At 44.7% G+C, this 14,314-nt stretch overlaps 1 protein-coding gene across 1 annotated transcript in view; it reads right to left on the bottom strand.

Annotated features, from left to right (window-relative positions):
• The window catches only part of LOC126203632 (sepiapterin reductase), a 172,680-nt gene that overhangs the window by 76,300 nt on the left and 82,066 nt on the right, over nucleotides 1-14,314 (bottom strand). The window contains exon 2 of the mRNA XM_049938005.1: nucleotides 3,116-3,413. Coding sequence (XP_049793962.1) covers nucleotides 3,116-3,404 — 289 coding nt within the window. The 5' untranslated portion in view covers nucleotides 3,405-3,413. The remainder of the gene's footprint in view (nucleotides 1-3,115; nucleotides 3,414-14,314) is intronic.

The raw sequence follows: 14,314 nt of genomic DNA on the forward strand, positions 1-14,314 counted from the left end.
GTGCACAGAATGATCATCAACGGTCACCTAAAATAAGATGCGTGACCTTTGAAGTGCTTTCGAGAACGAGAACATTATTGCCTCATTAAAATACCACATATACCCAGAAACACCACGGAAACGCAGCATGTAACGTATACTACAAATCATTCTATATGGACCTGTTCAGACGGCTGTCACGTGTGCACGAATGCGTGGGAGAATTTTCACTGTCAATCAGGCCATAAAATGCAAGGATCTTCAAGTTTTCTGAGTTTATCTGTCTTGTACTAATGGTATAAGCACCGGTGCGTAAAACAAGCTTCAGTAGAGGTGCTTATTTGTGACATCGACTTCTGTGTATCAGTATCCATGTCTTCCACACAACTGTTGGTATGAGACAGACACACACTCTGACCAGTGGCCACGGCATGGCGAGAAAACTTTCTAACATTTGTTCTAGTTCTGACGCAGTCATAAGCTTTTTTCCGGAAATATTTCTAAAAGGTTTTGCTGTTCCTGATGGGTAATCAGGAACTCAAATTATCTTTGAGTCTGCATCACACATATTTCTAACAAGCATGAAATGAGGTTTAAAAAATTAAGGGAAGACATGGACAAACTTGTCACTTCGCATCTACAGTGCGAGACATTTACCAATAGACTACGAGCTCAAACAGCACTGCTATTGCTCGAGTAGAGGAAAAAAACTTCCTCTGGAAACTTGTGAATCCTACGAAACTGTCAAATCGTGCAGCTGGCAAGACTTCTGTATGGCAGCCAGTTTTATTAACACCTTAACCCTTTCACAACCATTTTTCTTTTTCTTTTGAGTGAAAAGATATTAGTGCATGTTTTCTTTAATTAATGTCGCAGTCAGAAGTCAAACTATGAAAAAAAGAATGTTTACCACCGTTTCGTTTTCCTACCCTGTATAGGTAGGACAAAGTAGCACCTCCGGGGTTTCAGAAGATGACAGCACAAAAACTACACGACATACTCATCGATGGATAGAGCATGTTTCAAAGCTTTTGATTTACATTACAGGTGCTCTGCAATGCGACAAACACGAGCGTGCAGTTCATTGATACGAACTGTCCGGAAAGATGTGACGGCAGCATGCTTTGCGTATCTGTTCGCATGGTTGCCTACAGGCAAGGCTGAACTAATTCGATGCGACAATACTGAGCAGAGGTTAACAATGGAACCTGAACACACCAAAAATTACGGGTTCATGCTGTAATAATAAGCATTCTGCGAACAGTGATACATAACAATAACATGGTACAAATCCCCACTGGCTCTTTCATAAACTATCGTGGGAACATGCAGAGCGTGGGTAAAGACATAGGCACACAAAAACAATACATACTATGCCTAATACGGTGCTGGAACGCCGCTAGCATTCAAGAGTGTTTCCAGTTGTCAGAATGAATAAATAGAGGCCTTGTAGTGTTTTCAAACGAATCATATCACTCTTCCTGCAAAATAATGGAAAGTTCAGGCAACAATGATGGATATGGATAATGATGACGCATCCTTCTCTACGAAGCAGACCACAAAACCTCAGTAATATGATATGGTGGCTGTGGTGACAGAGGAGATACGGCAATTTATCCCCGTGCTCACAAAACCAGTGCTGGACGATGCAAACTGTGTGAATAGGAGCACTGTTGTCTTGAAACACATCGAATTGTGTAAAGAACGTCGTACTACGGGATGGTCATAATCATTCCCAGTAATGTGACCTTGCTCAGTAACCATGGGGCACGCGGAATACCGTGATATGGCTGCTCCAATCACCACCAAATTCGCCGTCCGTTTTACTCTTGGGACGTAAACTGGATCAGAGGTTGGAAACAGTGTGAAGCAAGACTCGTCTAAGCAAATAACACTCTTCCAATGCTCCATAGCCCAGGTTTTATGGCTTTGGCACCATATTTCCCTGCTGTGGGCATTTACGTCACTGATGATCGGTGTTGAAATTCCACCTCAACCTGTAATTTCCTACTTATGTAGTTCCCTTCATGTTGTTTTGGTACTGACACTGTTCCCAAGTGCAGCATTCAATTCTGCAGTGACTATTGCAGCTGCTGTCTTATTTTTCGTCAGAATCCTCCTCAATGACTATCTGTCTTGATCACTCAACAAACACTTTCGTCCACGTTGTGACCAAACGGATGACGATTCTCTGCTTTCTTTCTACGCAGTGCAAATCTTTAATATAGTACCTCTTGAACCTCCAAACTGTTCGGCTCCCTTGGTTATGCAATCATCCACTGTGCAGGCACCAACAATTTGCCCAAGTTCGAATGCACTTAGCTCCATCAAAATGCATTCACAACTACACAGAACACTGTTCTTACCACGAGTGACACATGCAATGTATTGAGCACATTGCACTGGTGCTTCTCGCAGTAGATTACAACAGTACAACCTGCAGGCTTGGATGGCATCTGCATTTATGTTCTAGCATGCATTTCTTGTGGTAGTGCCGTATTTTTGTCCAGTCCCTGCACATCATTGTCATGATCATGATCGTGATAATATCTGTCGTCGTCTTGATCGCGATCGTCGTCGCCGTCACCACGATCGCGATCGTCGTCGCCGTCACCACGATCGCGATCGTCGTCGCCGTCACCACGATCGCGATCGTCGTCGCCGTCACCACGATCGCGATCGTTGTCGCCGTCACCACGATCGAGATCGTCGTCGCCGTCACCACGATCGAGATCGTCGTCGCCGTCACCACGATCGAGATCGTCGTCGCCGTCATCACGATCGCGACCGTCGTCGCCGTCATCACGATCGCGACCGTCGTCGCCGTCATCACGATCGCGACCGTCGTCGCCGTCATCACGATCATAGTCGTACTGTGATCATGATGATCGCCATTGCCGTCGTCGTCGTGATCACAATCACCATGATCGTCATCGTCGTAGCCATAGTCATCACAGATGAGTTGGTTTTGGAAGGGATTCTTGGAATATGATGGGGGCAAACTGATACGACATGGGCCGGCCGCGGTGGTCTCGCGGTTCTAATGACCTCAGAAGTTGAGTCCCATAGTGCTCAGAGCCATTTGAACCATTTTTGATACGACATGTGTATCTATTTACTTGTGACGCAAGCTTACCAGCCTGGCTCACGGCATCGCTGAGCAGGTCGGGTGCGACGTCGCGCTCCAGGTCGGCCTGTTTGCAGACGACGGAGACGGCGGCGTTGGCGCGGCGCACCGCCTCGGCCGTGGCGCCCAGCCCGTCCGCGTTCCTGGCCACCAGCACCATGAGCGAGCCCTGGCCCACGCGCCGGCCAGCCTCCAGCGCCACGGCGCGCCCGATGCCGCGGCTCGCGCCCGTCACCACCACCAGTGAGCGCCGCCCCCAAGCGCTGCCGCCCACGCACCCGTTATTTGTCTCAGGCATCGTCAGTCCCTACAACACCACATTCTGATACCTCACTATGCCACTATTACTACTACTACTACTACTACTACTAATAATAATAATAATAATAATAATAATAATAATACTACTGGAACAGAACCATTATAACAGATAAAACAACGCCACATAACAAACCTGACATCATACTCACCAATAAAAAGAAGAAATTAACACAACTAATCGAAATATCCATACCCAATACAACAAATATACAAAAGAAAACAGGAGAAAAAATTGAAAAATACATCCAACTGGCTGAGGAAGTCAAAGACATGTGGCATCAGGATAAAGTTGACATCATACCAATTATACTATCAACTACAGGAGTCATACCACACAATATCCACCAGTACATCAATGCAATAGAGCTACATCCAAACGTATATATACAACTACAGAAATCAGTAATTATTGATACATGTTCAATTACCCGAAAGTTCCTAAATGCAATATAACACATACCATACAGTTAAAAGGAAGTGACGCCTGATCAAGGTCCGCGTCACTTTTCATTTTTAACCAGACTTAACGTCTGAGAAAGTAAAGAATAATAATAATAATAAACTTCGTGCATAAAAAACCTGTTAAGACAAATCTATGAGGGTGAGTCAAATGAAAAACCTTAAATATTTTTTTAAATATTTATTGTGCAGAAGTGGTACAAAGCTGTATCACTTTTCAACATAATCTCCCCCCACGCTCAATTCAAGTCCTCCAGCGCTTACAAAGTGCGTAAATTCCTTTAGAAAGAAATTCTTTTGGTAGTCCGCGCAGCCACTCATGCACCGCGTGGCGTACCTCTTCATCAGAACGGAACTTCTTTCCTCCCACTGCGTCTTTGAGTGGTACAAACATATGGAAATGACTTGGGGTAAGGTCTGGTGAGTATGGTGGATGAGGAAGACACTCAAAATGGTCTGCGATTGTTGCAGCTGTTGTACGGGCGGTGTGGGACCTTGCATTGTCATGTTGCAAAAGGACACCTGCTGACAGCAATCCACGTCGCTTTGATTTGATTGCAGGCCGCAGATGATGTTTTAGGAGATCTGTGTATGGTGCACTGGTGACAGTGGTTCCTCTAGGCCTGTAATGTTCCAAAATGACGCCATTTTCGTCGCAAAAGAGTGTCAGCATAACCTTCCCTGCTGATGGTTCTGTTCGAAACCTCTTCGGTTTTGGTGATGAGGAATGGCGCCATTCCTTGCTCGCTCTCTTCGTTTCCGGTTGGTGGAAATGAATGCAGGTTTCGTCCGCAGTAACGATTCTTGCAAGGAAGCCATCATCTTCTCCTTCAAAGCGCCGAAGAAGTTCTTCACAAGCATCAACACGCCGTTCTCTTATTTCAGGAGTCAGCTGCCGTGACACCCATCTGGCAGACACTTTGTGAAACTGGAGCTCATCATGCACAGTGTGGTGTGCTGACCCATGACTAATCTGTAAACATGCTGCAATGTCATTCAGTATCACTCGGCGGTTTTTTTTTTTTTTTTTTTCACTATGGCTTCAACTGATGCAATGTTCTGTGGAGTCAGAACTCGTTGTGCATGACCTGGACGAGGAGCATCTTCCACTGAAGTCACACCATTTGCGAACTTCCTACTCCATTCGTAGACTTGCTGCTGTGACAAACATACATCACCGTACTGAACCTTCATTCGCCGATGAATTTCAATAGGTTTCACACCTTCACTACGCAAAAACCGAATAACAGAACGCTGTTCTTCCCTGGTGCAAGTCGCAAGTGGGCGGCCATCTTTATACTGATACTGCGACGGTATGTGTGCATCTGCACATATCCCTCCTGCAGGCCATTCTCCACGCTGCTTGTAGCACGCTCACCAACTTACAGGATAACGGTGCGAAATTTGATTTTTTTACAAATTTAAGGTTTTCATTTGACTCACCCTCGTATGTCCAGTTTTTCGAACTAAGGTCGGTCGCGCATTGGGCCGAAGAGTAGGGCAGTCCAAGCCGTCTTTTTGTGATTAACGATTTGCTATACAACAGCGAAAGTTCAGGCTCAAATTAGAACTAATGATGGATTAAACGGTTGGCCCGTCCATTGTTTTTTCGGTTAGCCGATTTTTTTCAGTCGAATGAAACTAATCTCTGCGGCCATAGCTACAATCTAAAAAAAGGGATGAACCACGAAGGAGTTATCCGAATAGGACAAAAATCTGTAGATGTGATGTACATGTACAGACAAATGATTACAGTTTTTCTAAAACTGTATAATTTATTCAAGGGAGCTTCACAAATTGAGAAATTCAGCAATGTGTCGCTCCACCTATGACCTTTATGCAAGCTATCATTTGCCTTGGCTCCGATTGATAGGTGGTAGTTTCATGTCCTCTTGAGGAATATTGTGCCAAATTCAGTCCAATTGGTGCATTCGATCGTCAAAATCTTTAACTTTTTGGAGGGCCCTGCTCGTAATGCTGCAAAGGTTCTCGATTGGGAAGAGATCCGACAGCATGGTCAAGGTCATGTTTGATAAGCACGAAGACAAGCTGTAGAAACTCTCGTCATGTGCGGGCGGGCATTGTCTTGTTGAAATGTAGGCCCAGTATGGCTTGCCATGAAAGGCAACAAAACGGGGAATAGAATACCGTCGACGAACCTCAGTGTTGTAAGGGTGGCGCGGATGACAACCAAAGGGGTCCTGCTGTGAAATGATATGGCATCCCAGAACACAATTCATCGATGTCGGGCAGCACTGCGGGAGACGGTAACGTTGGCATCCCACGTCACGAGACACGTCTTCGATGATTGTTGTTGTTGTGGTCGTCAGTCCAGAGACTGGTTTGATGCAGCTCTCCATGCTACTCTATCCTGTGCAAGCTGCTTCATCTTCCAGTACCTACTGCAACCTACATCCTTCTGAATCAGTTTAGTGTATTCATCTCTTGGTCTCCCTCTACGATTTTTACCCTCCACGCTGCCCTCCAATACTAAATTGGTCATCCCTTGATGCCTCAGAATATGCCTTACCAACCGACCCCTTCTTCTAGTCAGGTTGTGCGACAAACTTCTCTTCTCTCCAATTCTATTCAATACCTCCTCATTAGTTATGTGATCTACCCATCTAATCTCCACCATTCTTCTGTAGCATCACATTTCGAGAACTTCTATTCTGTTCTTCTCTAAACTATTTTTCGTCCACGTTTCACTTCCATACATGGCTACACTCCAAACAAATACTTTCAGAAACGTCTTCCTGACACTTAAATTTATACTCGATGATAACAAATTTCTCTTCTTCAGAAACGCTTTCCTTGCCATAGCCAGTCTACATTTTATATCCTCTCTACTTCGACCATCACCAGTTATTTTGCTCCCCAAATAGCAAAACTCCTTTACTACTTCAAGTGTATCATTTCCTAATCTAATTCCCTCAGCATCACCGATTTAATTCGACTACATTCCATTATCCTCGTTTTGCTTTTGTTGATGCTCATCTTGTATCCTCCTTTCAAGACACTGTCCATTCCATTCAACTGCTCTTCCAAGTCCTTTGCTGTCTCTGACAGAATTACAATTTCATCGGCAAACCTCAAAGTTTTTATTTCTTCTCCATGGATTTTAATACCTACTCCGAATTTTTCTTTTGTTTCCTTTACTGCTTGCTCAATATACAGATTGAATATCATCGGGGAGAGGCTACAACCCTGTCTCACTCCCTTCCCAACCACTGCTTCCCTTTCATGCCCCTCGACTCTTATAACTGCCATCTGGTTTCTGTAAAAATTGTAAATAGCCTTTCGCTCCCTGTATTTTACCCCTGCCGCCTTCAGGATTTGAAAGAGTATTCCAGTCAATGATGATGATTGGGGGTTAATTTCGAAGCCATATTTATCACTCCAGTCAAGGAGATTCTGGGCCGAAGACGCTCCTGGCGACGCCTTGGTGGGATGCAAACATGACTGTCGCTCGCTGAACGGCCCGACAATAAGAAGTGAAGCTCTGGGGTGCCGTTTCATTTCACAGCAGGATCTCTTTGGTTGTCATCCGTGGCAGCCGTGCAGCACGGCAGTACATCGACAATATTCAATGCCCCGTTTTGTTGCCCTTCAAGGCGAGCCGTCCTTTGCTTACATTTCAACAAGATAATGTCCACCCACAAACGGCGAGAGTTTCTACTACTCTTCATGCTTGCCAAACCTCACTATGGCGAGCAACGTCGCCGGATCTCTCCCCGATTAAGAACGTTTGGAGTATTACTATGTGACGTACGTATTAGAATCTACATGTCAAGTAACCCATCCACATGAAGAACTATTACAGCCTTTAAATGCCACATTTGCATAGGACAGCGACAAAGAAACCGAGTGACACGTAAGCCGCAACAACCAGACTAATGTAAGTTTGTGATATAGTACAAGCAAGCGCCTTACATCTCCCTGTGGAAAGCCTTCGCCGGAGTACGCCTACGGCTTAGAAGTAAAACAGATGTATTGCATACCGCGAAGTTAGCTTAAAGTTCTCAAACGTAGTATTCGGCGAAATTGTTCATTATTCCCTTCCATATTCAAGAAAACCATCTGAGTAGTAACAGGCGGTAGGCTCGAAATCGCTACAACACATATACTGAAACACGAGGGCCCAATAGAGCAACGCGGTATTCACTACCTAAGGCTTCTATAGATAGTGTTATTGTTATACGGAACACTTATTTGAAACGCTGGCGGTGGCGAAACACGGAACAAAAGTGCACTGAAGACTCGACTACTGCTGAATTCTGCCAGTTCTAACCAGCTATCTGTGAAATAAAATGCAGGGAGCGTAAGGCTATTTAAAATTTGTACAGAAACCAGATGGTACTTATAAGAGTCGAGGGGCATGAGAGGGACGCAGTGGTTGGGAAGGGAGTGAGACAGGGTTGTAGCCTATCCCTGATGTTATTCAATCTGTATATTGAGCAAGCAGTAAAGGAAACAAAACAAAAATTAGGAGTATGAATTAAAATCCATGGAGAAGAAATAAAAACTTTGAGGTTCGCCGATGACATTGTAATTCTGTTTGATACTCAAAGGATCTGGAAGAGAAGTTGAACGGAATGGACAGTGTCTTGAAAGGAGGGTATAAGATGAACGTCAACAAAATCAAAACGAGGATAATGGAATGTAGTTGAGTTAAATCGGGTGATGCTGAGGGAACTAGATTCGGAAATGAGACATTTAAAGTAGTAAAGAGTTTTGCTATTTGGGGAGAAAAATAACATGATGGTCGAAGTAGAGAGGATATAAAATGTAGACTGGCAATGGCAAGGAAAACGTTTCTCAAGAAGAGAAATTTGTTAACATCGAGTAAAGATGTGTCAGAAAGTCGTTTCTGAAAGTATTTGTATCGAGTGTAGCCATGTATGGGAGTGAAACGGGAAATGGATCACCAATTTAGTATTGGAGGGCAGCGTGGAGGGTACAAATCGTGGAGGAAGACCAAGAGATGAATACAGTAAGCCGATTCAGAAGAATGTAGGTTGCAGTAGGTACTGGGCCATGAAGAAACTGGCACAGGATAGAGTAGCATGGAGAGCTGCATCGAACCAGTCTGTGAACTGAAGACCACAACAACAACAATAAGTGAAATTCTACTATTAGTACACACAAAAAATTGAAATTGTTTCGACGGTCAAAGGGTAATCGCCGCTGTTTTCGGTACTTTAGATGAGCTTTTTAAAAAGGGTGGGACAGCGACTGAGTTTTTACACACTGATATTGCACAGTTTGCACAATGAAAGCAAGAGACCATCGTAAGAGCTTACCAACAGTGTTCCTTTACCAGGACATACGGCGGCCGATATATTTGCTCGTCGCGACGGCAAAAGCAAGAATTGGGCACCGAAACAATTTCCATCAGTCTTGTCCTACAATATTTCGCTCCATATAGTGTTCTTTATTTCTTATCCTTAAGACATTTAAATAAAGAACACTTTATGACGCGAAATACTGTCGGACAAGACGGATAGAAATTATTTCTTTTCCTGAAGACATTTCCAATGTTAAAAAATTTCGTGGACTGATTAGGTAAGGAATGAGGAGGTTCTAAGAAAAAATCGGAGAGGAAAGGCATATGTGGAAAATACTGATAAGGAGAAGGGACAGGATGATAGAACATCTGTTAAAACATGAGGGAATGACTTCTATGATACTAGACGGAGCTGTAGAGGGCAAAAACGGTAGAGGAAGACAGAGGTTGGAATACGAGGTGCGCCAATAAAGAAGTGAGACTGATGTGAAAAAATGTTGCTTACCGTTTTAGTCAAGTTTAGTGTTGTCTCCTTCAAAGTAGTTCCCTTCTGATTACACACATTTTTTCCAGCGCTTCTGCTATTGATGGTAACATTTCTGGAACTCATCTTCTGTAATATCCTCCAAGACCCTCGTCACAGCTTTTTGGACATCTTGTGTTGTTTGAAAATGGTGTCCCTTGAAAGCCGTTTTGACTCTTGGAAATAGAAAAAAGTCGCACGGAGTGAATAAGGTGGCTGTGGTAGTACTGAAATTTGAAATTGCTGTACTGACAGAGCAGTATGGGATGGCGCATTATCGTGATGCAGAATCTAATTATCAGCAATGTTGGCACGGACACGCAGAACTCTTTTACGAAGTCTTTCTAAAATTTCTTTGTAGTAATATTGGTTAACTGTCTGTCCAGGAGGCATCCACTCTTTATGAACAATTCTCTTGGAATCAAGGAAGCACACAAGCATGCCTTTCACTTTTGACTGCCATGCGAGCTTGTTTTGATCTGGGTGATCCTTTCGAACGCCATTGCGAACTTTGGCGTTCTGTATCTGGGTCGCACAGAAAAAACCAACTTTCATCAATAGTGGTAACACGGCTCAAGAAATCTAGATTGATTTCCGTTTGCTTTCACAGATCGGCTGCCACATTTTTCCGTGTTTCTCGCTGTTGTGGTATGAGTTTTGGGAACCATTTTTGCACAAATCTCTCTGATACCAATATCTTCAGTTATTATCAGACGAACCGTTTCTCGATTGATGTTCAGTTCTTCTGCAATCATTTTCACGGATAATCTTCGTTCACATCGTACGAGTTCACGCATCCTGACCAAGTTGACATCCGGCCATGAGGTTGATGGTCGTCCACTGCGGTCTTCATCTTCAACATTCGTTCTGCCTTCACTAAACATTTTATGTCAATGAAAAACTTGAGCTCTTTAAATAACCTCCTCTCCAAAAGCCTTGTGAAGCTTACCGTAAGTTGTCGTCGGGGTTTCACCCAATTTAACGCAAAAATAAATGGCATACCGTTGCGCAATATTATGCGGTTCCATTTCCGTGACGAGAGACAGAAACACATGTTAACTTATTACAGCACAGCTCACGACTGAGCAGTTGCATCGATGTGCCGCTTAGACTATAAGTAGCTTATATAGACCAAGGTGAAAGATACTGTGCGTACGCAAGCCTGCAGGGTTGTCAAATCTTGAAAAGAAAATCAGTATCATTACTTTATTGTCGCACGTCGTACACCCAGCAAATAATTGAGGACGTCGGTTGAAAGTGCTACTCCGAGATGAAGAGGTTAGCACAGGCGAGGAAATCGTGGCGGGCCGGATCAAACCACTCAGAAGACTGATGACAGAGAGACATTTCCTGAAGAGAAGAAATACTCGTTGAACGAAAAGATAATCTTCGTCGAAACAAATATTATGTAGAGTTTGAAAATATTTCTCTTATAAGGGAATGAAAAATACTATTATCACTGAACCAAATACACAGTCAAGTCACATTAATGTGACTACCGCCTATGTTCTAAGTCAACGTGCGAGAACCACTCAAAGCAGGAATGTGGCAGCACTAGCAATGGAGGTGTGTCCGAAGGGGGGGGGGGGGGTGAGGCGGACGCGAAAATTAGTGCAGACGTTGTCGTGATGCGGAAACGGAGCGATTATCTGACGCCCAGAAGGGCATGATCAGTGCTTTTCGGGCCAAGAGTCGAAGCATTTCCTAAGCGGTTAAGTTTGTAAACGGTCCGCGTGTAGGCGTGGTGAAAGTATACCATGCATGGCAAAATGGCGCCATCCAACACTGGCGCCGAAGCAACTGTGGTGGGCCACGGACCACATACGACAGGAGTGAACGACAGATGCGGAGACGGCTACGGATGAGCAGACGCAACTACTGAGCAGCTGACCTCACAGATGAGCCTCGGGACTACCGACAGCGTCTCCTGAATGTCCGTTCAGCGGAGGTTGCTGCAGCGGGCGCCTGGTTCAAGCACCCATGAAAACAGTGGTTCATTAGCGACGAAGGCTGGACGTCCATTAAGTGGTAACAGATGACTTTTTCAGATGAATCACGTTTTATGCTCCATCGGACAGATGGTCTACGTCTACATCTACATACATACTACACAATCCACCATACGGTGCGTGGCGGAGGGTACCTCTTACCTCAACTAGCATCTTCTCTCCCTGTTCCACTCCCAAACAGAACGAGGGAAAAATGACTGCCTATATATGCCTCTGTACGAGCCCTAATCTCTCTTATCTTTGTGGTCTTTCCGCGAAATATAAGTCGGCGGCAGTAAAATTGTACTGGAGTCAGCCTCAAATGCTGGTTCTCTAAATTTCCTCAGTAGCGATTCACGAAATGGGCGTCTCCTTTCCTCCAGAGACTCCCACCCGAGTTCCTGAAGTATTTCCGTAACACTCGCGTGATGATCAAACCTACCAGTAACAAATCTAGCAGCTCGCCTCTGAATTGCTTCTATGTTCTCCCTCAATCCGACCTGATAGGGATACCAAACGCTCGAGCAGTACTCAAGAATAGGTCGTAATAGTGTTTTATAAGCGATCTCCTTTACAGATGAACCACATCTTCCCAAAATTCTACCAATGAACCGAAGACGACTATCCGCCTTCCCCACAACTGCCATTACATGCTTGTCCCACTTCATACCGCTCTGCAGTGTTACGCCCAAATATTTAATCGACGTGACTGTGTCAAGCGCTACACTACTAATGGAGTATTCAAATGTTACAGGATTCTTTTTCCTATTCATCTGCATTAATTTACATTTATCTATATTTAGAGTTATCTGCCATTCTTTACACCAAATACAAATCCTGTCCAAGTCATCTTGTATCCTCCTACAGTCACTCAACGTTGACACCTTCCCGTACACCACAGCATCATCAGCAAACAGCCGCACATTGCTATCCACCCTACCCAAAAGATCATTTATGTAGATAGGAAACAACAGCGGACCTACCACACTTCCCTGGCCGACCGCGGTGGCCACGCGGTTTGGGCGCTGCAGTCCGCAACCGCGCGACTGCTACGGTCGCAGGTTCGAATCCTGCCTCGGGCATGGATGTGTGTGATGTCCTTAGCTTAGTTAGGTTTAAGTAGTTCTAAGTTCTAGGGGACTGATGACCTCAGATGTTAAGTCCCATAGTGCTCAGAGCCATTTGAACCACACTTCCCAGGGGCACTCCAGATGATACCCTCACCTCCGATGAACACTCACCATCGAGGACAACGTACTGGGTTCTATTACTTAAGAAGTCTTCGAGCCACTCTCATACTTGGGAACCAATCCCATATGCTCGTACCTTAGTTAGGAGTCTGCAGTGGGGCACAGAGTCAAACGATTTCCGCAAGTCAAGGAATATGGCATCCGTCTGATACCCTTCATCCATGGTTCGCAACATATGATGTGAAAAAAGGGCGAGTTGCGTTTCGCAGGAGCGATGCTTTCTAAAGCCCTGCTGATGCATGTACAGCAACTTCTCTGTCTCACGGAAATTCATTATATTCGGAGAATATGTTCGAGAATCCTGCAACAAACCGATGTTAAGGATATTGGTCTGTAATTTTGAGGATCCGTCCTTCTACCATTCCTATATACAGGCGTCACCTGCGCTTTTTTCCAGTCGCTCGGGACTTTAAGTTGGGCAAGAGATTCGCGATAAATGCAAGCGAAGTAAGGAGCCAATGCAGTAGAGTACTCTCTGTAGAACCGAATTGGAATCCCATCAGGACCTAGCGTTGGCGTGTACGTCGTGAAACGTCTGAAAGTAGACACCCTGCAACAATCGTCGGAAGGCTCCAGGTCAGAGGAGGGAGTGTTCCGGTCTTCGGAATGTTTTCGTGGCATTCCCTGAGTAATCTCGTCATTCTCAAGGCACAATGGGTCAATAGAAGTATGCATCTATCCTTGGGGACGATGTCCACCGCTACTTTGTTTTTCCAAGGCACAACGGCATCTGCGAGGAGAACAATGCAATGTGCCACACAGATAGCAGTGTACGTGCGTGGTTAGAACACCAGGCTGGATTAACCGTACTCCCCTGGTCACCAAACTCTCCGTTTAAAGCCCAATCGGGAATCTGTGGATCCAGCTCCACCGGGCTGCATATGTCACGCATCCTGAACCAAGAAACCCAGTGCAACTGTCCACGACGCTGGAGTCCGCATGGCTCCACATCCCTCAACTTTCCAGAACCTTATCGACACTCTTTCTGCATGTCTGCGCTCCGAAAGGTCGTTATTCAGGCTTTCGACAGATGGTCACATTAATGAGACTGGACAGTGCATTATCACACTGGACATCAGATTAGTTAAGCACAGAAGATGGTCAGCTAATACCATGTAACAGTGGCTGTAGCCATGATAATGGCTCAGTTCAGGGAGAAAGCGAAAAAAAACATGCCAAATTTAAACAGACGCAAAATCCAAAAGATTGGCGATCTTTTACAGAAGCTCGAAATTTAGCGCGGACTTCAATGCGAGATGTTTACAATAGTTTTCACAACGAAACTTTGTCTCGAAATCTGGCAGAAATCCGAAGAGACACTGGTCGTACAGGGTGTTTCAAAAATGACCGGTATATTTGAAACGGCAATAAAAACTAAAC

This window comes from Schistocerca nitens, chromosome 9 (genome assembly GCF_023898315.1).
Source record: "Schistocerca nitens isolate TAMUIC-IGC-003100 chromosome 9, iqSchNite1.1, whole genome shotgun sequence".
Taxonomy (NCBI): Eukaryota; Metazoa; Arthropoda; class Insecta; order Orthoptera; family Acrididae; genus Schistocerca; species Schistocerca nitens.